Consider the following 21313-nt stretch of genomic DNA (forward strand, 5'->3'; position numbering starts at 1 on the left):
GACTCCACGTGCGCGGACTTACCCCGCATCACGTGAGGAAGCGCCCCTATGACCTTCCCGGGGCGAGAGTACGGCCCTCCGTCCGGTGCTGCTGTTTAAACCGTCGCCTCCATCGACCAGCACGACTCTGCCATGCCCCCGCCAGCGTCGAGAAGTACGATCTTCAGGCTCATCAACGCCTCCCAGCACTCCGCTTGCCCTTGCCATGGCTGCAGGTCTTCTGGTCATCATCATGGACATGCACACCAGGCTATGAATCAGATGAGGAAGTTCGCGACCCCTGTCCCTGAGAAGGAGTACGCGTTTGAGGTACAATTATCCTGCTAAAGCCTTGCACTATCTGCTTATACCGTGCTAGGTTGCTGCGTCCAATCTGAGATTCGGAGACGGTGTCACCCGTGAGGTCGGCATGGACCTCAAGAATATGAAGGCAACTAAGGTCAGTATCTCCCTACCTATATTGACACAAAATAATAAAGAGTATGCTTTCAGGTTGGCGTGTTCACCGATCCCAACATTGCCAAGCTTCCTCCTATGAAGATGGTGAGACCGGACTTTAGTTGCGAAGCGCCGAAGTTAACGTCATCGTCGCATCCAAGGCGCTCGAATCATTAGACGCCCAGACGGACCTCCCATACGAAGTCTACGACAAGGTCGTGGCCGAGCCTACAGAAGCGTCTTGGAGGGATGCTATCGCATGGGCCAGGAAGCATGACTTCACCCACTTCTTAGCGTATGTCATTGTTTCAGCGCTTTGTATTGACGATTCACGCTCTGGTATTCCAGCGTCGGAGGAGGAAGTGTAATGGACACGGCGAAAGCTGCAAATCTGTGCGTCTCATCTGAAGATACTTGGTACATGGGCTGATCTCTGGCTGAAACGCAGTTTCACGGTGTACAAGGACGCAGACCTCATGGACTTCATTAACGCTCCCATTGGCAAAGGCCTTCCAATAACCAAGACTTTACGACCCCTCATTGCTGGTGAGTTATCTCGTCCACCGTGGGCACTGGGGACATAATTTCTGACACAACCCAGTCCCGACAACCGCTGGTACTGGGTCGGAAACTACCGGTACTGCTATTTTGGACATCACGTCGAAATCGTTCAAGACTGGGATTGCCAGTAGGGCGATGAAACCAACCCTGGGTATCGTGGATACTTATAACACCGACACGTGCCCTACCGAAGTTCATATCAGCGCTGGGCTGGACGTGTTATTCCATAGCATGGAGAGCTACACAGCAATTCCGTGAGTGCATCTGGCGGGTCGACTGCACTACAGCTAAATGGCACTCAACAGATACACGGAACGGACGCCTCGACCAGCTAATCCCATCAATAGGCCTGCGTACCAAGGGAGTAACCCGGTCGCAGATGTGTTCTCGCTATGGGCTTTGCGTCAGACGGTTCAATATCTGCCTCGCGTGGCTAAGGACAAGGAAGATCAAGAAGCGAGACGCCAGATGCTGTAGGTTCCTCCCCATTCGATTCTATCTCTTCATTGTTAATGCGCTGCATAGTCTGGCGGCATCGTTCGCTGGGATTGGCTTCGGCAACGCGGGCGTTCATTTGTGCCATGGCATGAGTTATCCGGTAAGGCTGCTGGTGGGTGTCTGGAACACGGACGGTAACCTAGCTTGCGTAGATATCCGGCTTGAACAAGGCAGGGCCCAAATATAAGCATCCCGGTTACTTGGTGGACCACCCTATTATACCACACGGTGTTAGGTAAGATCGCCAACAGTTTCGGATGTAGTGCATCTGGCTAATGAAAATCTGTGTAGTGTTGCTCTTACCGGTCCATCAGGTGAGTGATCTCCAAAGTTTCGGGAGATGGTCCTATGATATCAACGAACTCTTCTGCATCTAGTGTTCCAGTTCACCGCTCCTTCAGCGCCTGATCGTCACAGAGAAGCACTGGCCATCTTCAACAACACTACTGTAACAGATCCGTCAATAACGTCAATTCCTGATAGGGAGATCGGTGCCCATTTGTTTGAATCTATTGCGCGGTTCTTGGATGGCCTTGGTGTCCCGCGCGGCTTGAAGGCTGTCGGTTACAAGAAGTCGGACGTGCCGATGTTAGTGGACGGGACTATTCCCCAGAGGCGAGTGTTGGATCTCGCGCCTGGTGTGGGAGATGTCGCCGGGGAAGATGGAAGGGAGCATCTGGCGAGGATCTTGGAAAGCGCGTTGGAATATTAGGAAGCCAGCACAGCTATGTACTTCACAGGATCTTGAGTGTAAGTATCCTCGGAAGCAATTTGTGTATAAATAGTGCATACTTGAGCAGTGCTGAATTCACTGATGAACGCATCGTTCAACATTCCGGACAACCTCCAAGGGGCTACTTTTCAAATATCGCACTACTAACGTAATAGGTCAAACTGTCTCCACGTACAATCTGCGTATAACTGTTGCGATAGAGTGACCCGAGTATGGCTGGCAAGAATAAAGTAACTCCCACCGCCCTCTCTTCTATCAACATCACTTTCCTTGGTACCGCATCCGCTCAGCCATCTTCAACTCGTAATCATTCATCTCTCGCACTGCGTTTGGGAGGCGATGTATGGCTGTTCGATTGCGGTGAGGCCACGCAACATCAGATCCAGAGAAGCGGGGTGAAGATGGGGAGGATCAAGAAGATATTCATAACTCATACGCATGGTGGGTGTATCTGAATACTGTTTCTGGCACGCGTGGTGAAGAGTCTGACCCGGAAGGCGACCATATATTCGGCTTATTGCCTTTGATGGCGAGCATCATGAATGGTGCCGGAGGCACGGTGGAAGGCCTGGAAGATGAAAGGAACCATGCTACGGATTATCGTGAGGTGAGTGTATTGGTGACCTTTGAGACATATGTTTTGTGGAGTATTCGTCCGCATTGTGTAGCCGTTGGAAATATACGGTCCCCTCGGTACCAGGGCCTATATTCGCAGTGGCCTAACGTATACCCATACCATCCTGGGCGCTCCATATGTCGTACATGAACTACGCTTTCCGATAGACCCTGCTGTGGGAGATTACACCGAAATGCTAAGCCTGGCGACAGAACTAGCAGGTCAAAATATCCCTGAAGACAATGGGATCTGGCCGAACATATACCAAGATTCTCTCGTATCCGTCTCCGCTGCGCCGATCCTCCACTCTGTTCCCTGTGTTGGTTACGTCGTGACCGAGAAACCAGTACCCGGGAAGATGGACCCGAAGCAATATGTGCCTCACATCAAAAGGACGAATACCCCCATGGCTGTTATGAGTCGGCTGCAACAGGGAGAGACGGTGACTCTGTCGGACGGCACGGTCCTTCATGGCCCTAGTCGACGGCCGGGTCGAAAAATCGCAATCCTGGGCGACACCTATGATCCTTCCCCCCTAGCGAAGTTAGCAGCTAACGCGGACATCCTCATTCATGAGGCGACGAACGCACACCTACCCGGCGTGGATTCGGACACGAAACCAGAAGACTCATACGAAACGGTCGAAATCCGCGCCAAGTCTCGAGGGCATTCTACCCCGCAGATGGCTGGGGCATTCGCAAACCGCGTAGGCGCTTGCAGACTGCTCTTGAATCACTTCTCTGCTAGGTATCCAGGAAACGACGACGTCGACGAGGAGGCTCGGCGGATGATGGGTGCTATCAAAGCACTGGCCGCGGAAGAATTCCGCGGAGAAATTATCTGTGCTCGAGACCTGATGAGCATCGAAGTGCAGCTCAGGGCGCTGTCGGATTAAGACTCCCGGTGGCCGTCGGTCGGCCATGAGACGTAGAGGTGCAGGTCCTGGCATATTATCACCGCGTTCTCTAACCGTTGATGCCTCATGGAGCAGGGTCGTGCATATTGGCCTGCTCGTGCTGCTAGTAGTCTTGTTCGACACTCCCGCTGACGAGTGCACCCAAGCAAGAATTAATGGGACGTAGGGCAGTCACTACGGATCGACGGAATTTGGACAAGGTATGAAACCGCAACAGCCGGGATCATCCTGCACTGGCGGTGTCTCTGTCTGGGAACTCTTAGCATGCCCAGGTGACCTTCGGACCCGTCAAAAAATCTCTACTGAGCTATCGTTACGAGTATCTCATATTGAAATTCATGTCGAGGGAGTCGGTGAGTCTGCAGTGCGCTTTATGGTCATCCATAATACGCGGATAAGGCGCCACCTCATATGCGACCTTGGGAGTCCGCCCGAGCCCTATGCCCTGCGATAAGACAATGCCCTCTGACCTGATTCTGGCCTCACGGAATTATTTGCTCAGGGCGTTCTGTAATCACGGCTCGGCGGATTTTCGCCGATATGCCCCTAGGATATTGCGCAGTGAGGCAACACATACTGTAAATATCGTCCGCAGTAAACTGCGAGCGCGTAATGGTGAGCTTTGCAACACCAATGTCGCAAGATTTGTGGTCGAGCCCTACGCTCCGAAACCGGACCGCATTTACAGTGTATGTGCCTGGGAGTAGACACATACCCTAACCCAGGCAACTTGCCCATCACCACTGGAAGCTCAAGCGGTCCCGAATGGGCACTGCGGCGTAGTTCATCGTGCATGATGACTCGCTATTATTCACGGTGCGGGCGGCTGCGCATTTGACTGGATGCGTGTCAGATCACGTCACAGCGTTGTATCAGTTTCATATTGGCTCAGTATTGACTGGTTCTTGAGAGCACAGGTGACTCCTTGCTATGCCCCGAACCCTATCATCAGTGCCTGGAGGACAGATCTGACATTGAATAGGCCATCATGACCTTTACTAAGAGTGTTCATCACAGCGGTTCTCGCGGACTATTGCGGTCCTGCACTCTGGACGGCGCTGCATGCCCTGAACCGCAGCATCGCATATCTGCTCACGCGTGTCTATATAAGCCACAATGCTAGTAGAGACTCACAACAGCGCTTGCCCCTCCGGTCATCACGCAAAGAACAGTCTCCCCAGCAGATACATACCATCTCGCAATGCCTTCCACTACCTCTTCCTACGCCGCATCTACCACCTCTTTCGACACCGCATCTACCCTCTCGGTCGCATCCAGCACCACCATAGCACCTCTTAAAACCTCTCCTGTCAGAGATTACGCTGCTGCATTTGGAGCGTTGCAAACTCAGTACGGCACATCCGGTTTCATCCCCACCCCCGTCATTGGCGAACGGAAGAAATCGGACTCTTCCTCCGCGACCGAGGAAGCAAAGAAATCCGGCCCTTCGTCTCTCAGAAAGATTTTCAAGCGCTCGAAGTCCTCAGACAAGAAGAGCCCTGCACCCGCCGTGTCATCGCAGACTACCACTGCCACTGGCGCGTCTTCACAATCCGACAAGGGAAAACCATCCCCTTCTCCTAGGATAGAGATGAACTCCAGGTAAGCCCTATTCGAGCTCAGCGCTCGAATCACGACTTACGGAACCTCCAGGAATATGGGCCCCGCATTCTCCAGATTAGGTGCCCTTTGAGACGCTTCGGCTCTCCTGACCTCAGCTTTCCGGCCTGCCACCGATGTCCACATCGGAAGGCGAGCACTTAATTGGGCGCGATTGCAAAGCCCTGTGCCAGCCAACTGAGCCCAGACCAGCTCTGAATAGGGCGGCTAGCCACAATATGTTGCTGCTAGCATGGTCACCGCGGTACTGCTCAAAGAGAGGGGAGGCGGTTGTTAAGCGACACATGATACTTTCGACCCTCCCCCCTTTGCTTTTGGTTTCTTCCCTGCTTCCAATGTCTCCGTTGTGCTCGTTCCTCGCTGTTCGCCATTGACATCCATAAGTACTGCGATGTTTGCGATCGAAACTTGTGATCTCATGTACGTCAGGAATATGTTGAATTGTTGTACGCTCTGGGATGGCTTTTTGTACGAGTTGTGGCATACCACTCTAGGTACACCGTGTACGTTTGTACATAGTGATCGCCAGACCTCGATTACATATGACATACACGGATCGGGATATGTTAATCTCGGCGCCGGCAATCAAACGAGATCTTAGATTAGATTAACGAGCAGAGAGTGGTAAGCCGCCGGCATGTCCTCTCCGCATTCCACATCTCGCCGCAGTCTCTTCCGGCCCTGCATCGATCTGCATGGGGGACAAGTGAAGCAGATTGTAGGAGGCACACTCTCCGACGAGAATCCTGAAGACTTGAAAACGAACTTTGTGGCAACGTACGTCTGATCTGATAGTCTCGTCGAACAGTATCTTTTAGGAGATTTACTCTGACTCGGCGCATGCCTCGCGCAGCAAACCGCCCTCCGAGTTTGCACGGCTATACAAGGAACATGGACTTGAAGGGGGACATGTGATTAAACTCGGTCCAGGGAATGACGAAGCTGCGAAAGAGGCTTTGGCAACTTGGCTAGGTCAGCCCCTATGGAACCGCCCACCTTGACAGCAGACCTCTCATTTTGTTGGAAGGCGGTCTGCAGATCGGTGGGGGAATAAATGCGAACAATGCGGAAGAATGGCTGGATGCGGGTGCTAGTAAAGTAAGTCGATATGTGGATCGACCGGGAGAGTCTCAAGCTGAGAGGATGCACATAGGTTATTATTACCTCGTACCTCTTCCCGGGCGGAAAGTTTGATCTCGCAAGGCTTAAGCATATATCGGCTTCAGTAGGTAAGGAACGAGTGGTGGTAGACGTGAGGTGAGTCCTGCATCCGTTGAACGGCAGGAATATCGTGTGACTCTGAACAGTTGTCGAAGGAGAGACGGAAAGTGGATGGTGGCCATGAACAAATGGCAAGATATTACGGACATGGAAGTCTGCAAAGGTAATTACCCTGTGAAAGTTCGGGACGCGGATGCTGATAACTCGACGGCCTAGAATCCTTGAATTTGCTTTCGGAATATTGCAGGTAAGTCGCAGACTAGCGCGGTCGCTGAGGGACTCTCATGGTATTAGTGAATTTCTCATTCACGCGGCCGATGTCGAGGGTCTGTGCCAAGGCATAGACGAAGAGCTCGTCCAGAGTCAGTCGTTCAAATCCGGCTCTTTAAGCTTATCACTGATCGCCGTTTAGAGCTCGGAGAATGGGTTAATATCCCCACAACATATGCTGGAGGCGCGAAGGGTGCGCATCACGAACCACGTGTAGAGAAGGTACCTGACGTTCCACTCCAGACATATCCGACTTAGACTTGGTCGAGAGGCTTTCCCATGGGAAAGTCGATCTAACTTATGGCAGGTGCGCGACCGTCTGCTACAGTGAAAACCAGGCATACTGAACATTTATAGTTCCTTGGACATCTTTGGTGGTAATCTTGTTAAGTTCAGCGACCTAGTGGAGCGAAACAAGAGGGTACTTCAGAAAGAGCAGCACGGAGTTTGACGGTATATTGTAAGACATTATGAGCGGAAACTGTATGCTATCGCTGGGAGGGGGGAGTAAGCACGACGTGCATTCGCGACTTTTGAGGTGGCTTTGCGCCGCTCTTCAGCCTCGTCCTTAGCATCTGTTGGTAGTGAGATCAGATCGGGCAATGAGCTTCTGAGGGTGCTTCCATATATGGAGGCGTGGTAAAGTGGCCCCTATGAACTGGATAGTCTGCTTGCGTAAGCTTTCCCATCGGTTCCTCGTCGCGGACAACATCCAAGGGTCAGTAACATCCAGGGCATAACCTCAAGGTGAGTGTCATTATGTCGCTGGGCAGCGTTGTTGTGCAAGACCTTGGACGAGCGTCACATGCCTTGTGCGATCCCCTAGTCTTCCAAGGACGCTGCCCGCCACTTGGCTGCCGGCACCAGGTTCTGATCACTGCGTCTAGACACATCCCACCATGCCCGGCAAGGTCAAGGCTTACGAACTTCAGTCCAAGTGCGTCCTCTTTGCTTCCTGCGAGATGAAAGTGCGGCTGATGTAGAGTGGGATACACCACCAGGTCGAAGAATGACTTGTCAAAACAACTCGTCGACCTCAAGAATGAGCTCTTGAGCCTGCGGGTACAGAAGGTTGTTGGGGGTTCGGCGTCCAAGCTGACCAAGATGTGCGTATGCAATACATGCTATGTATTCGCGGTGGACTGATGCAGCTCGTTATCCATGCAGCAACACCGTCCGGAAATCCATTGCCCGTGTCTTGACGGTTATGAACCACAAGCAGCGCCAAAACCTCCGGGAGTTCTACAAGAACAAGAAGTACCTCCCTCTTGACCTCCGTCCGAAGCGGACACGCGCTATCCGACGGAGATTGACCAAGGTATGTGCTCGTTGAGTCACTTCCACTTTCCCAGCTAATGCTTTCGTCAACGTAGCACGAAAAGTCCCTGAAGACCGAGAAGCAGCGCAAGAAGGATATCCACTTCCCCAAGAGGAAGTACGCTGTGAAGGCATAGGGCTAGGGGGACGAGGTTGGGTGTCCGTGTATATCACTTCTTTGGCGTCTATGCTACAGGCCATTGACCGCTCCACGCTGCATATTATGCCATGTTATGTGTCTTTATGCTCTTGCGCTATCATTACTTTCTGTCCATCTCGGATCCCTATTGCTTCTAGCGGGAGCCGGTGGGACGAGTGTGTGCGCCCGGGTGGGTCCCAAATCCTGGACGAAGAAGCCGCTGGACTGCACTCATGTAGTGTTAGTTTGGATAGATGAGCCTGATGGATACAGGAGTGTATGTAAACGGGTTCTATGTCCGTGGAGAAAGTGTCGGAAAGGCTGAGACAAGGGAATCAGATGCAGGACATTGCCTGTGTCAGCGGCCGAGAAAGGAAATGTCGGCACAAGTCCTCTCGCATGGGCGCTGACAAGCTTGATGACATACTTAGGAGGGCCTTCAGAAGAGCTCTGCCCGTGGCGTCACCGCGGCATTGCCTTTATATCTCTTCTGCTTTGTCTCATTACTGCGAGCCATCACAGACACGCTCGTCGCTGTCCGACACGGTGTTGCCGCTTTCCCCGCCACCTGAAGCATACCGGTGACCGTGCTTCGACTCCCACCGGTACTCCTATAGACGCGTCCACGACAAAGATCCTTTCTTCCCAGCCGACCTGCACCCCGAGCAATACCTCAAATTCAGGAAGATTGCAACACAAGCATATTTTTATCACTATCACGACTCCTTCACGAAGCCTCACGACTCTAGATCTGATATTTAACGAATAATGGTGAGTCCGTGCAATTTGCATTTTGCGCCAGATAAGACGATCCTTTCGTGTCCGACGAACGTCATTGAACGAGCGCTACTGGCATATATCGGTCTGCACATGCTTATGGGTGCCCATGGCTACCCACGTGTGCGCTAGAAGCACATCAAAACACCTTGCATCAGGCCAGTCGTCAGTTGCCGACTGCTGCTCAGTCCCATTCTCCATTCATTTCCCTCGCTCCGCGGGACTGGCTGGTGCAAGGCGCAAGGATGGCTGGAGGGTCTCGTCTGAGAAAGCGCAGCGTCGACCAAGGTCCGAGAGTGCTCACGCGTTCTCCTCCCTCCTCTCCGCAGGTCGAGCAGAAGCCACGCCCATTGGAGCCATACCCGATGCCGAACAGCAATCCTGCCAGCCAGTATACCCTTCTGGAGAAGCTGGGGACGGGGAGCTTTGGGACGGTGTACAAGGCGATACATAATGAGACGAAACAAATCGTTGCTATCAAGCAGATTGGTGCGTCTTGGTGGCTCATAATGATAACGACTGTGGTCCTAACATAGTATGGTTCGCCTACTCACCATTTGGCGTCCCGCAGATCTGGAGGACTCGGACGATGACATCTCGGAAATTCAGCAAGAGATCGCTAACCTTGCACAATGCGACTCCGAATACGTCACTAAATATTATGGCTCCTTCGTCGTCGCTTACAAGCTATGGATTGTAATGGAATACCTAGCCGGCGGCTCCTGTCTAGATCTCTTGAAGCCTGGTGTCTTCTCCGAGGCTCACATCGCTGTCATCTGCCGCGAGCTACTTCTGGGTCTTGACTATCTGCATAGTGAGGGCACAATCCATCGCGACATCAAAGCAGCCAATGTCCTACTCTCAGCATCTGGGAAAGTGAAGTTGGCTGATTTCGGTGTCGCCGCCCAGCTCACCAGCACGCTACGGCATACCTTTGTCGGTACACCATTCTGGATGGCGCCGGAAGTAATCAGGCAGGCCGGTTACGATGCGAAAGCGGATATATGGAGTCTAGGCATCACTGCGATCGAGATGGCGAAGGGAGAGCCTCCCCTGGCAGAGTACCATCCTATGCGAGTGCTGTTCCTTATTCCCAAGGCAAAGCCACCAGTATTAGAGGGACCGTTTTCGCTCGCCTTCAAAGACTTTGTTTCACAATGTTTAACGAAGGATCCTAATGCCGTGAGTGCAGCAGTATGCCAGTTTGAGGCAGAGTGACTGACGTGATTGCTAGCGCCCATCCACGAAAGAGCTGCTACAGCACCGGTTCATCCGAAGCGCTCGCAAAACCTCTTACCTCACGGAGCTCATCGAGCGCTATCAGGACTGGCGAGCCCGCTCACCGCACCGTCACCAGGCATACCAACCGTCAGTACGGAATAGTGTTGCTTCTTGGGAGGGGTCCATGCGGAGCGACTGGAATTTCGATACCATCAAAACCGCTTCGGCTATGGGCACCTTCCGTGGTATGGCCAAGGATATCATGCCACCTGGTATGGTCGCCGATGAGGACGAGTACTCGGAGAATGGATCTACGTACGAAGAGGAGACAAGACCGTCTATCGATACCTCGCTTGCCACGAAAGGGAGCGAAACCACCGGGATCGGTATGAACCTGCAAGCAGCACATTCCACGATGGTGATCAAACCTCCGCCCGATGCCATGCCAATTCCGGATTTAGCTGCAGGTGATAGTTCGTCTGCCGAGACGGACGGCGCACCCTCGACTCCGCCCCAGGCGCAGTCAGAAGATATCCCTCCTCCAGCTTACACTAGCTCAGGTTCCACGCGGAGTCCGAGACGGGCGTCCTATGCTGCTCGGAGCAGCACGAATGGTCCAGGCGCGGTGTTGAGCGATGCGGATCTGGGTAGTGGGATTGACACGATTCGGCCCGTGAAGAAGGTAGATACTGCTGGCAGCCTGAAGTTGTCGGCGGAGTTTGTGGGCAGTCTTCGTGCCAGGGAAGGAAGCACGAGCAGCCTGAACAGCCCGCAGAGCCCGACGAAGAGCACGCATCAGAGGGCGGCCAGTGAGGCTGCAAAGGCGGGCAAGAACATGGTGGATGAGGTCGTTTTGCCTATTTTGCAGAATGTGAGTGCTGAAGATTTTCCGCTTCGGCGTTGATTGCTAAGGAGCGTGACCGTTTTGTAGTCAATACGGGACGATATGGATGCCCGCGAGATCGAGTCTCTGAGCATGATTTCGAGAGGATTCAGCGAGCTCAGGGAGGCTAATCCAGAGCTTGCATATAACGTTATTCTGGATGTGCTGTCTGGCATCAACGAGTAAGTGGCATTCTCTCTCCATCGCCTCGACTATGATGCTGACCTCGGGATGCAGCAACGCTTCTGTGCGACGACATATTCAGACAACTCGCAGCCTCTTCCCGCACAAACGCATCATCCGTAAGAGTGAAATGACCAGCAAAGGTCTCGTCGTGACGGAGGAGGAGGAAGTCAACGGGCTTCCTGGAGATGCTTCATCGAGCTCCGGTCACTCCGGCTCAGGGTATTCGCATGCGCCATCAGTGTCGTCTCGTAAGAGCGATGAACCCTCGTCACCGGTGCGCAAGTCGCCCATCGCGGAGCTGCTGTACATGCGATGGTTAGAGGGCTTAAAGATTAAATGGCCCAGTATGATGGGTGGCAGCAGTTGAATGTTGCCGCTCGATGGAGGGATGGGTCCCTAGCATTCCTCCCGGTGGCCTGTTCCGCCCTGCGATACTGACCCAGGAGATTCATGCGAACCGTCTCCCTCACGCTGTCATCGCCCACATATGTCGTCCCTCCCCGGTCTCTCACTTTACGGTTTGTCTTCCAGGACTTTGCCCAGGTACAATTTTTATTTATTGTTCAGCTCTTCGCATCGTGTTCGCTTTCTTGCTTGCTTGCATTCCCTGCCTAATCACGCCGTCTTTGCGCCTTTCCTCGTCTCCCTTGTCCCGCCGTCGGTATGTTCTTCCGCGATGGCACTCCTTCATGGTTACTGGTATGTTTCTTGCACGTTACGCCTTGCATCTTCACGTCACGTCGATTGTTAATTTCATGACCCATTTATGACTACGACTATCTCGAGCTCAAGTAGTGTCCTTTCGAGAACGAATGATTAGTTCTTGTAATATACATGATGATCAAGTCTGAGCGGGGTCATGTTCTGTGTACCATTTCATGAATAGGCGCTAGCCCCCTCAGAATTGGCGTCACTTGGGAGGTGATGGATAGCTGTAGCCTCTCAAGGCTGATCCAATTAACTCTGTTGGAATTTTTTGGCCGTGCAGAGAACGGTTGGCGTAGACCTTGACAGGCCTGGAGAAAATGACCAAGCTAGACCTGAGATCCCGCCGTCCAATCATCCCCGATTCGGCCGAGCAAGATATTCTGGAGAGCGTCAAAGCAAGAGGTTTTCGTGAGTCTGCGAGTCGGGCCGATGGCTTACGATATATTTGCAGGTGGATACGAGCGGCGCCAAAGGAAGACGTTGCGAGCGACTTGGGACGGAGAAAATCCTTGATGGTCGATCCTGGGCCAGAGCATTGGAAGGCCGGTGTCGGAGGGGCCTCGCGAGGGAAGACCCAGCAAGCCCGGGAGCGGTGTCGGGCATGTCGGGTGTACAACCTCTGGAATGAGCAGGTGCGGCGGCTATTAAGAACGTTGTAGTGCGAATGTCGCTATGAGGCCTCCCAATCAATCTGTACACAGTAACCTGCAAACAACCGAGTGTTAGTGGAAGGTATGAACGTAGTCTGGCTCCGACGTCAACGGGGGAAGCCCTCGTCCAAGATCCCAGTGGCTTCGACGGATCTGGTAGAACCGACCGAACGCACGGCGTGTGCATCGCGGGAAGGCGGGCGCGATGTGCGCTGGCCCTGCGATCTCGCTGCGGGCTGGGGTGCGCATCGATCTGGCGAAGACGGGAGAAGTCAGGGACGTAGTCAGGGTGTTTACCTGCGTTTATGGTTTGGGGCTTGGTACATGCAGGTGATCACGTGGGTTTACTTTGGTGAGCCCCTACTGCAGTGGGGTACCTGCACCGAGTACGAGTGCCTTGGGTACCTGAAATACAGATTGTCGGTGATGGGACGGTGTACGAGGATGTGGTTCTCGTCGCAGAACCTGGTTCACGTGTCAGCGACGTCATGCCCTGAACTGAGACGGATTTGACAAGATCGTTTCCTCGGAATTTGTCGATGCGCTAGGCCACAAACAGGCATTTGTAATGTTTTCTTCGTTCTTGCTGCCAGGGCAGAATTGTGGCCACTGGCATTGCGAAGCGAGTGGCCGGTGTTCATCCGGGGACATAGGCAGAGCCCGCGGGCCGATCGTTCAAACAGGCTTTGAATTGCAAGAAACTGAATTTGAAGTGAAAGAGCCAAGAGCCGCAGTGAGAGAGGGGCAGCCACGAAGCGGCGGTGCAGATCGGAGGAGGGATCTTTGCGCGAGGCAATCTGGGTTCGAATCCGTCCGATGCACACACCCGCCTGCGACTTTCCGCCGCTGCGATGCCAGCCGTGGATCGTTATGACGCCGCCTGGCGCTGATACGGTGGCACCCAGCGCAAAGTTGGGTCAGGCGTTGGCGGCGTTGGCAGCACGGCGCGTCGATGGACGGCGAGCGCTGCGAACTTGGTACAAGCAGGGCCAAACAAACATGATAATAAGCTTTTGCTCCGAGTATTACCCCCGAGCATTACACCGAGCGCAATATATATCCCTGGCTGTGGAAGGGGAGCATTAGCCTCTGCCTGACCACGGCATTTTCGAACCGCCCGGATACCTCCTGCCTCAGGCTGCGGTATATGCTCGACAAAGGAAAGGCGACGGCGCATGACCATACTCAGCCAGACCTTGCGCTTGCCAGCGATGCACGCCCGTCATCCGTGCACGTCGGCGACAGCCCTGCCGCGGACGATCATCACACGCCGCCCCAGTCTGATCCTCGACCCCGACAGCCGACGCAGGGCGTGCTCGCATCGCCCGTCGACGCCCATCGAGTGTCGACGACGCTAGCGCCGCGCACTGGCAGGGACGCAGCGGGCTCGCGGACAGGGGCTCCGGAGCGCAGCGCTGACGGGGGCGACGGCGGAGACAGCGACAGGCAAGGTGCGATCAGAGACGAGCGAGGTGATTTGCCCGCCGATGCAGAGCACGCGCAGACGCGATCTGGGCCGGGATCGGACACTGCTGTCTGTTCTTCCGCGTCTATTCGCCCTCGCATTCAAAGTCCTTGCAATGCGTCCCGCCACCCCCCTGCGCTCTCTGCTCCCGTCCTCCTCATGCCTCGCCACCTGCGCCCCCTGCTTTATTGCCACTGCTGCCGCCCGCCCAGCCCCATCGTCGCCCCGACCACCCTCCACTGCGGCCACACCGTCTGCGCAGACCATGTGCGCTCGGACGGCTCGCCACCCTCTTCGTCTTCGGCGCCAGCAGCCCTCCCGCTGCTGCCCACCTGCCCCCTGCCATCCTGTTCCCGTCCATCCACCCACCAGAGTCCAGCCGCATTCACTATTCCACCGACCTCCAGGGTGGTCTACCGACCGGCACCCTCTATTTCAGACCCCCCTCCCCTTACGACTGTCGCAATCAAAGTACCAGACCCGAAGGTCGACGTCGTGGTAAGTAAAGTGATAGACTTGGTCGAGCGGATGGACAAGCTAGCAGAGGAGGGCGAGGACGAGTTTGTCCCGACTAGAGATGCCGAGGACGCCAGTGATCGGGAGGATGCCAGCGACCAGGACGAGGGTGACCGTGAGCCCGAGGAACAAGAGGTGGCGCCGCCAGAGGTACAGAGACCTCTTCGCAGCACCGAGCCAGAGGCGTCTACCAGCAGAACTCGGGAGCGTTCGCGCTCGTCTTCTCGCTCCCGACCATCACAACGCCCGAGGAAACGTAGGCGTCATCTCCATCTCCCCGACCCCCAGGCACAGCAGCGCGCCAACGTTCCCGGGCCTTCTTCCCTGGGCGCAGGGGGCGACTCTAGCCCCGAGTCGCTTAGTGCAAAGCTCGAGAAGGAACTCATGGGTGAGCTGACGTGCGAGATTTGCTACATGCTCTTGCATCAGCCCGTCACAACACCTTGTCAGCATGTATGTGGTCCTCTGGCTCTACGCCTTCCACGTTTTATTGAACGTTCCGGGTACCTTGGTATAGACGTTTTGCGCCAAGTGTCTGCAGCGTTCGCTGGATCACAGCAACGCCTGTCCACTGTGCAGACAGGATTTGCCTAGTTTCTCCTATTTTCAAGACCACCCGTACAATCAAGTCTTGCTTGCCATCAGTTCGTCTTCTTCCTCCAATATGATGCCCGAATAGGACCCTCCCACTCTAATGCTAACAAATTCCGCACAGTCCTCAAAGCCTTCCCCGAGACATACGCGGAACGGCGCCGGTCGATCGAAGAGGAGGAGAAAGCCGCGAGGCTGGATACGCCCTTATTTGTCTGCCAGCTCTCCTTTCCTGGCATGCCCACCCTTCTCCACATCTTTGAGCCACGGTGCGTGTAGTCTACTGGGTATAACCTCTTCTCTTACACACGGCGTGCCATAGCTATCGTTTAATGCTGCGGCGATGTTTATCCTCGCCTACGCCGCTCTTCGGCATGATCATGCCCCCCAGGTCGTCATCGATCGCCGGCCAGACGGAGTACGGTACAATGCTGGAGATCCGAAGCGTGCAGATGCTGGCCGATGGGAGGAGCATGGTAGAGACCTGGGGCGTCTGGCGGTTCAGGATCCTGGAAAGAGCCATCGTGGACGGGTATCTCGTGGGGCGGATTGAGAGGTAGGCTAGATTGGCTTTGCTCATGTGAAAAATGCTTAACCTCGGCAATAGGATAGATGACTTTGCGGAAGAGCTGGACGACGTGGACAGTGTCGAATTGAGTGTTTTCGCGGATTCGAATTCTTCGACGTCGACGCCTTCTCTTGGCGCGCTTCTCCCCCCTCCAATGAGTGTCCCGAGCACCTCGGCGCCGTCCCGCCCACCTTCGCCTACAAATGCGGAGTTGGTGGCTATCTGTCATGGCTTTCTGGACCAATTGAGGCATGGCACGGCGCCCTGGGTTGTGCAGAGGTTGAATAACACCTATGGGCCTATGCCCACCACCGCCAGCGAGTTCAGCTTCTGGATGGCTCTGGTGCGTTCAATTGTACTCCTGGGTTGTACGAGGAGCCGTATAGTAGTAATTTAACTAACGCGTATATCACTTCGGGTAGGTTCTACCCATCGACGAGCACGAAAAGGCGAAACTACTCCCCATCCGCTCGCCCAGGCTGCGCCTGCGGCTCGTCGTGCACTGGATAGAGCAGTTGAACAGCAATTGGTACGCAGGGCCTTTCCATATTTCCTTCATCTCTCTCTTCATGTTCGTCAACAACCCGCTTTATTATCTTATCGGGCAGACCATCCGCCTCCTATCCGCGCTCTTCACGTTGTTGTCATCACCCCCTACCTGCCCGTTCTCTTCTTCTGTTGCTACACACGGTTCTTTCACTTCTATTTCGGTCGCGCGGAGGGATCGGCGATTTTGGTTTTGGGTTTTTCTTGTGCTTTCGGTCGTGGTGCTTTGTGGATCTTTTGTTTACGAATATTTCTTTGCGCGGGGTGCATCGGCGGTTTTATTAGGTGGTTCTCGAGTGGGTGTGTGATATTGTGATTGGACCCGCCGGCGGACTACTAGCGGCTTTCAACTCCACGCGTGGACACCGCGGACATCGAGGCGACCAGGGAGGGGGTTTGCTTTTCTGGTATGGGTCTGGGCAGGGTTTTTGGAAGGAGGGTTCTCGTCCCTCTCGCGTTGGACTTGTGCATGGGAATTAATGCTATCTATATCTTATTTGTTGTTATGGGGTTTTGGCTTCCTACGTCGTATAATGAGGGATTGGCACGTATCGTCTCCTGTTGTATCATCGCATATTCTTCACTGGATAATCATCTCTTGTCGGTTGTTGCATTCATCATTACCATGGCATGTCTCGGTATCGGTACTTTTGTAATTTGCCGCATTTTAATTATCACGCATACACGGGGTTTGATTTGTGGCTTGCGGTGGCGGACTCGGACTCGGATATTTGCGGGTTCTGGCAGACTTGTGTTGTGTCAATAACCGCCGTCCCCATCAGTATCAAGTTATGTTCTTCGTATCCAGCGAATGTATCTTGTCCTCTCTGGTATTATTGACGTCGCATGCAGCCTAATATCGGATGTCTTGACACGGCTATTCTTGTTCGCAGCGCATCAGTCCGGAAACGGCGCAGTGATATTCCGCAATATTGAGTCCGAGGTCTATGGTGTCCAGCCTGAATTAGATGTCATTGACCGTAAATTTATACACCAGCAGTAACGGATGCCCTCGCTGCGGAGGTCCTCCCGGGCCTATCGCGAGGCAATGTCATGATATTGACATGCGGCTTACAGCAGAATTCGCCGCTCAGACACCCTACCGAGTAGACCCCGCTCGGAGCCATGACGCGCCAAGGACTCCTCGACCAGGCTGATTAGAACACGACAATAGAGGAGCCAAGGTGGAGAAACTCTATCGAGAAGGTATGCTGCGGCGTGCGCAAAGAGTACAACTTGTACGAGAGTTCTGTACTGTTTCGTCGATGGCTGTAAGCTTTGGCTCCCCGCGTCCCTCGCCATCGCCGTTGCATCCACTGGCACCTCGGAAAGGGGGGCGGGCGGTGGGTATAGACTGACGTGAGCGTCTAATGACTGCCGGCAGTATGTGCGGCGACTGACGAACGTCCAGCTCTTCGGACTCGGATGTGCTCATTCAACTCATTTCTACGAGCCCCACTTCAATTGATGTACGTTATGACTGTGGCAGAGATATGAGCTGTAAGTTCTCATGCTCGCAAGTATATCCATATAACGCTAATTCGACCGCTTTGGAAGCGCGAAAATCACGGTGCATCAATGCCGCCTGGCAGTCCATTTTATTTTACTCCGTCTTTCCGCTACTCCCAATGATCGCGAGCGCCGCTACATAACGACCACTAGTAGTGCCGTGACCTTGCAGATCATCTGCCGTGCGTCGCGCTCGGCGACGTTGCTTGAATACGCGTAGATCGAAGTCAGCATTATGGTAGGTTCTTACTTTATTAACCAATAAGCTCAAGCACCAAGATCTGTCCCTTGATCTAGAAGACGCCAGTTAGGCACTGAAAGCGCTCGACGAGTCAGTCAAGTGTATTCCTTCATTGAGGCTTCCTCGGATGCGGGTGTGGGTACGCCACCAGCGATAGAAGCCCGGCCTTGAAGGACCTTCCATTCACCGAGCGGCAATGGATCTTACTTCCCTTTGATACCCGATCGAGTTCTCCTGGGGGATCTCTACCGTCTACGCGTTATATTCTCAAAAGGGTACGCTGCATGCCTTCCAGACAATGCCAGTGTCCTTGATTTGATCGGCCTTTTCGGTCTGTCCGCATAACGGCCTTGCTTTTACCTGGTGTTCAAAACAAGCAAGGCTGAGCACAGAATTCTAATGTGCTGGCCTGCTTATCAAGATTATAGCCGTATTTCTGCAACATTATATGGCATACCTCTCCGTCGCGATGGATACCGACCCTTATTGCGAGCGCAACTCCCATTTCCGCAGATACGTTAATTTACTGTCTCCGTGCGGCCACCGACTAATTAGTCCTATCTTCTGACCGGGGATGAGCGTGATCCATCCCAGCCAGCGTAGTACGGAGCTGAGGAAATTCTGTATGAAATCCAGAGGTCCCTCGTTAGCGCTTCGCTGCTATCTTTGTCGTTTCTGTCTGTGGCATCAGGACTCTGCCTTTGAAGATTGAATGACAGAGAGCTCGGGACGAATGCAACGAGACCGTCGAGGAGCCCGCAGCCCCGGCTGGTTTTGCATAAGTCGTGGAGGTGAGTGAGATCACTGAGCTCTCCGATACGTAGGGCCGTCAAGAGCAGTAATATCAATTCTTCCAGCCTGGGGACTTAAGACAATATCGAAAATAGTGAAGGCGTGCGGTATGTATTTACAGGTGGATGTTCGTGTAGACTTGGTTCAACTCTTTCGGGAACCATATGCGGTCGTAAAGTAGCAGTGTGTTTTCGGCGCCAGGAACTGTCACGGCCCGATTGCATTATCGAACATGACTGTGGACGTGGGCTGCGCGTCGTCCAGAACGTCAGCCAGCGGGACATTTCTAACGGTCTTTGACACGCTTGCTAACATGATGTCAGGCATTGCAGGTTGATGCGGACCCAGGAGTATCTCCCATCGGCACGTCAAACTCATCGACTTGTGATGTCTTTGCGCTCACCATTCGACGCTTGTTCGATCCTATCTATCCTTCTAAACGCCACGATCTCTTTGGCTTCCCTACGCAATCTCTGGCTTGATCTGAAACGTCATTAACGTTCAAGACGACCCTGGGTAACACCCGGGATTCGACGATGAGTCCCTCCTCCTTGCACGGGTCTTAGGGCGGTGCGACTACATCAATATCCTGATGCTGCTTCTTCGGGACTTCAGATCCCTCGATGCCGAGACACAAGCTGGGACAAATCGGGTATGCATTCTTGACAACTGCATGCCCCGGAGAGTTTACGCATAGAATCATACCTCGCCCGGGGCCGAATGCCAGTGAGGCAGGACTTACGCCCGTGGTTGCAGTCACTGCACAAGTAGCAGTTGGTGACAGGTTTCAACAACGTTTAATTGCGCACGGTAACTCGACCGACTAAAATCAAGGGTGACTCTTTTCAGACCCGGTAAATGGCCAAGACCCGGAATCATCTGTGGCCGACTGACCCGTTCTCAATAGCTGCATCATGCAGCGACTAGTATCACTACAGAAATGGGGAGTATTGCTGATGCCATGAAAAAGTTGGAGACAGGCGAAGCCTGCTACAAGGTTCGGTAGGGAGGGCAGATATCTGGTCAGTTCTGTCGACAAGGGGGAGGGGTCCACACAATATTCAAGATGCACCAGATGTTCCAGGAAATCCACAATATTTCTTGTCTCTTCTACCGTAGTACTTGTAACTGCTCATGCACTAGTCACCAAGTACGCAGTATTTGAACCCTATGTGGCCTGAGCGAGTTATGACCGAGACCCGCCACATATTCCCAAAATGGGCATTATCATAACGGTATCGTGACATTTGTCACACCTCTCTTCCGTTGAACCTCCTTCCTACGAAAGGCGCTATGGCCAAGGATAAGTCAGAAAAGAAGGACAAAAAGAGGAGGGAAAGCAAAGGGGGCGAAGTGGAGGCGGACGTGGCAGTGACGAGCATGCAGGATGTGGAGATGACGCCGGTTGATGCGGATTCGGTGAAGGTGAGTTATTGCTCGGAGCTGTAGTTAATAGAGGAGGGTTGATATATGGCCTGACTGTGCGTCTCTTAGGTGAAGAAGAAGTCTAAGAAGGATGAAGATGAAGTGGTCATTCCACTGGACGAGTTATCACCCATAGCCAGGCCACTGGCGCAGAAGAAGCTGCTCAAAAAACTGCACAAGACGATCAAGCGAGGTATGTGCGCCGAGATCCTCACTTAAACGACATCTAACAACGCAGTCCATCCCTCTTAGCGTCTAAGCAACGGCAGGTCAAGCGAGGCGTGAAGGAAGTCGTGAAGGGCATCCGTAAGGGCGAGAGAGGGTTCGTCTGCCTATCCGATGCGAACGTACAGCCAACGTGCTGACTTTTCCGTATGCACAGGTTACTCGTGCTTGCTGCTGACATCACCCCCATCGACATCATATCACACCTACCCGTTCTTAGTGAAGATGCGCAGATACCCTACGTCTTCGTACCCTCAAAAGAAGAGCTAGGCCATTCCAGTTCGACAAAGCGACCGACAAGTTGTGTCATGGTGTGTCCGGACCAGAAGAAGAAGGTCAAGCGGAAGGAGGGCGAGGACGCGAAGGAGAAGGAGGTCGAGGATTATAAGGAGCTGTATGAGGAGTGCCTGAAGGAGGTGCAAAAGATGGATACGCAGGTTGCTTTCCAGTGACGTGTTTCAGTTTCTTTTCTGCTGTTTGACTAGGTTCCCTCTGTATACTTATCGTAATATCCACGCGCCTCGTCTGCTGTCGGAGGATATGCGTACAACATGAAGCGAACCAATGGCGGAAATTGTAAATACGGAAAACATACGTTCCCCGACAAGTGACCAAGGCAGCAACGATCGGCTCAGGAAAGCCGTGGCTGGTTCTCACGTTCTGTATTTATTGCTGGCAGCT

At 53.6% G+C, this 21313-nt stretch overlaps 8 protein-coding genes across 8 annotated transcripts; all 8 read left to right on the forward strand.

Annotated features, from left to right (window-relative positions):
• Window positions 1-90: 90 nt before the first annotated feature.
• GLOTRDRAFT_136160 (Dehydroquinate synthase-like protein) lies at window positions 91-2337 on the forward strand. Its single transcript, XM_007864090.1, has 12 exons — window positions 91-309; window positions 359-439; window positions 493-543; window positions 600-733; window positions 787-831; window positions 887-984; window positions 1040-1253; window positions 1305-1472; window positions 1525-1597; window positions 1650-1732; window positions 1789-1811; window positions 1875-2337. The coding sequence occupies exons 1-12, from the start codon at window positions 133-135 to the stop codon at window positions 2207-2209; spliced, it is 1482 nt and encodes a 493-aa protein (XP_007862281.1). The 5' UTR covers window positions 91-132; the 3' UTR covers window positions 2210-2337.
• A 105-nt stretch (window positions 2338-2442) lies between these two features.
• On the forward strand, window positions 2443-3741 carry GLOTRDRAFT_33724 (Metallo-hydrolase/oxidoreductase; the record flags this gene model as incomplete). The annotated part of the gene is made up of 3 exons (XM_007863525.1): window positions 2443-2671; window positions 2728-2843; window positions 2899-3741. 3 exons carry the CDS (start codon window positions 2443-2445, stop codon window positions 3739-3741), a joined length of 1188 nt encoding a protein of 395 aa, XP_007861716.1.
• Window positions 3742-4913: 1172 nt separating this feature from the next.
• Window positions 4914-5818, forward strand: GLOTRDRAFT_98313 (uncharacterized protein). Its single transcript, XM_007864091.1, has 2 exons — window positions 4914-5364; window positions 5416-5818. Exons 1-2 carry the CDS (start codon window positions 4964-4966, stop codon window positions 5453-5455), a joined length of 441 nt encoding a protein of 146 aa, XP_007862282.1. The 5' UTR covers window positions 4914-4963; the 3' UTR covers window positions 5456-5818.
• Window positions 5819-6019: 201 nt separating this feature from the next.
• On the forward strand, window positions 6020-7324 carry GLOTRDRAFT_125546 (Phosphoribosylformimino-5-aminoimidazole carboxamide ribotide isomerase; the record flags this gene model as incomplete). Its single annotated transcript, XM_007864092.1, has 10 exons — window positions 6020-6159; window positions 6236-6354; window positions 6410-6480; window positions 6536-6639; window positions 6699-6766; window positions 6820-6850; window positions 6898-6965; window positions 7016-7066; window positions 7117-7180; window positions 7231-7324. The coding sequence occupies 10 exons, from the start codon at window positions 6020-6022 to the stop codon at window positions 7322-7324; spliced, it is 810 nt and encodes a 269-aa protein (XP_007862283.1).
• Window positions 7325-7772: 448 nt separating this feature from the next.
• GLOTRDRAFT_33394 (ribosomal protein L29) lies at window positions 7773-8327 on the forward strand (the record flags this gene model as incomplete). Its single annotated transcript, XM_007863507.1, has 4 exons — window positions 7773-7810; window positions 7875-7979; window positions 8041-8191; window positions 8247-8327. The coding sequence occupies 4 exons, from the start codon at window positions 7773-7775 to the stop codon at window positions 8325-8327; spliced, it is 375 nt and encodes a 124-aa protein (XP_007861698.1).
• A 431-nt stretch (window positions 8328-8758) lies between these two features.
• On the forward strand, window positions 8759-12284 carry GLOTRDRAFT_55066 (Pkinase-domain-containing protein). Its single transcript, XM_007863671.1, has 6 exons — window positions 8759-9100; window positions 9436-9595; window positions 9678-10288; window positions 10341-11198; window positions 11259-11392; window positions 11448-12284. Exons 1-6 carry the CDS (start codon window positions 9098-9100, stop codon window positions 11761-11763), a joined length of 2082 nt encoding a protein of 693 aa, XP_007861862.1. The 5' UTR covers window positions 8759-9097; the 3' UTR covers window positions 11764-12284.
• Window positions 12285-13901: 1617 nt separating this feature from the next.
• On the forward strand, window positions 13902-16747 carry GLOTRDRAFT_70507 (uncharacterized protein; the record flags this gene model as incomplete). Its single annotated transcript, XM_007864093.1, has 8 exons — window positions 13902-14783; window positions 14943-15188; window positions 15253-15379; window positions 15451-15595; window positions 15649-15882; window positions 15934-16237; window positions 16317-16423; window positions 16726-16747. Coding segments are annotated over 8 exons (2067 nt in total), but the record flags the coding sequence as incomplete, so codon positions are not given.
• A 3735-nt stretch (window positions 16748-20482) lies between these two features.
• On the forward strand, window positions 20483-21084 carry GLOTRDRAFT_33966 (L30e-like protein; the record flags this gene model as incomplete). The annotated part of the gene is made up of 3 exons (XM_007863542.1): window positions 20483-20600; window positions 20660-20729; window positions 20790-21084. Coding segments are annotated over 3 exons (483 nt in total), but the record flags the coding sequence as incomplete, so codon positions are not given.
• Between the last annotated feature and the right edge of the window lie 229 nt (window positions 21085-21313).

Source organism: Gloeophyllum trabeum (genome assembly GCF_000344685.1).
Source record: "Gloeophyllum trabeum ATCC 11539 unplaced genomic scaffold GLOTRscaffold_00002, whole genome shotgun sequence".
Lineage (NCBI taxonomy): Eukaryota > Fungi > Basidiomycota > Agaricomycetes > Gloeophyllales > Gloeophyllaceae > Gloeophyllum > Gloeophyllum trabeum.

What these genes read in the sequence shown, in the direction of transcription:
- GLOTRDRAFT_136160 (XM_007864090.1), top strand. Translation starts at nt 133, where the DNA reads ATGCCCCCGCCAGCGTCGAGAAGTACGATCTTCAGGCTCATCAACGCC. An exon ending in ACGGCGAAAGCTGCAAATCT is followed by an intron (nt 832 to 886) that starts GTGCGTCTCATC and finishes GCTGAAACGCAG; the next exon opens with TTTCACGGTGTACAAGGACG. An exon ending in GCCATGGCATGAGTTATCCG is followed by an intron (nt 1,598 to 1,649) that starts GTAAGGCTGCTG and finishes TAGCTTGCGTAG; the next exon opens with ATATCCGGCTTGAACAAGGC.
- GLOTRDRAFT_98313 (XM_007864091.1), top strand. Translation starts at nt 4,964, where the DNA reads ATGCCTTCCACTACCTCTTCCTACGCCGCATCTACCACCTCTTTCGAC. An exon ending in AGGATAGAGATGAACTCCAG is followed by an intron (nt 5,365 to 5,415) that starts GTAAGCCCTATT and finishes CGGAACCTCCAG; the next exon opens with GAATATGGGCCCCGCATTCT.
- GLOTRDRAFT_55066 (XM_007863671.1), top strand. An exon ending in TTTTGCCTATTTTGCAGAAT is followed by an intron (nt 11,199 to 11,258) that starts GTGAGTGCTGAA and finishes ACCGTTTTGTAG; the next exon opens with TCAATACGGGACGATATGGA. An exon ending in GTGCTGTCTGGCATCAACGA is followed by an intron (nt 11,393 to 11,447) that starts GTAAGTGGCATT and finishes CTCGGGATGCAG; the next exon opens with CAACGCTTCTGTGCGACGAC.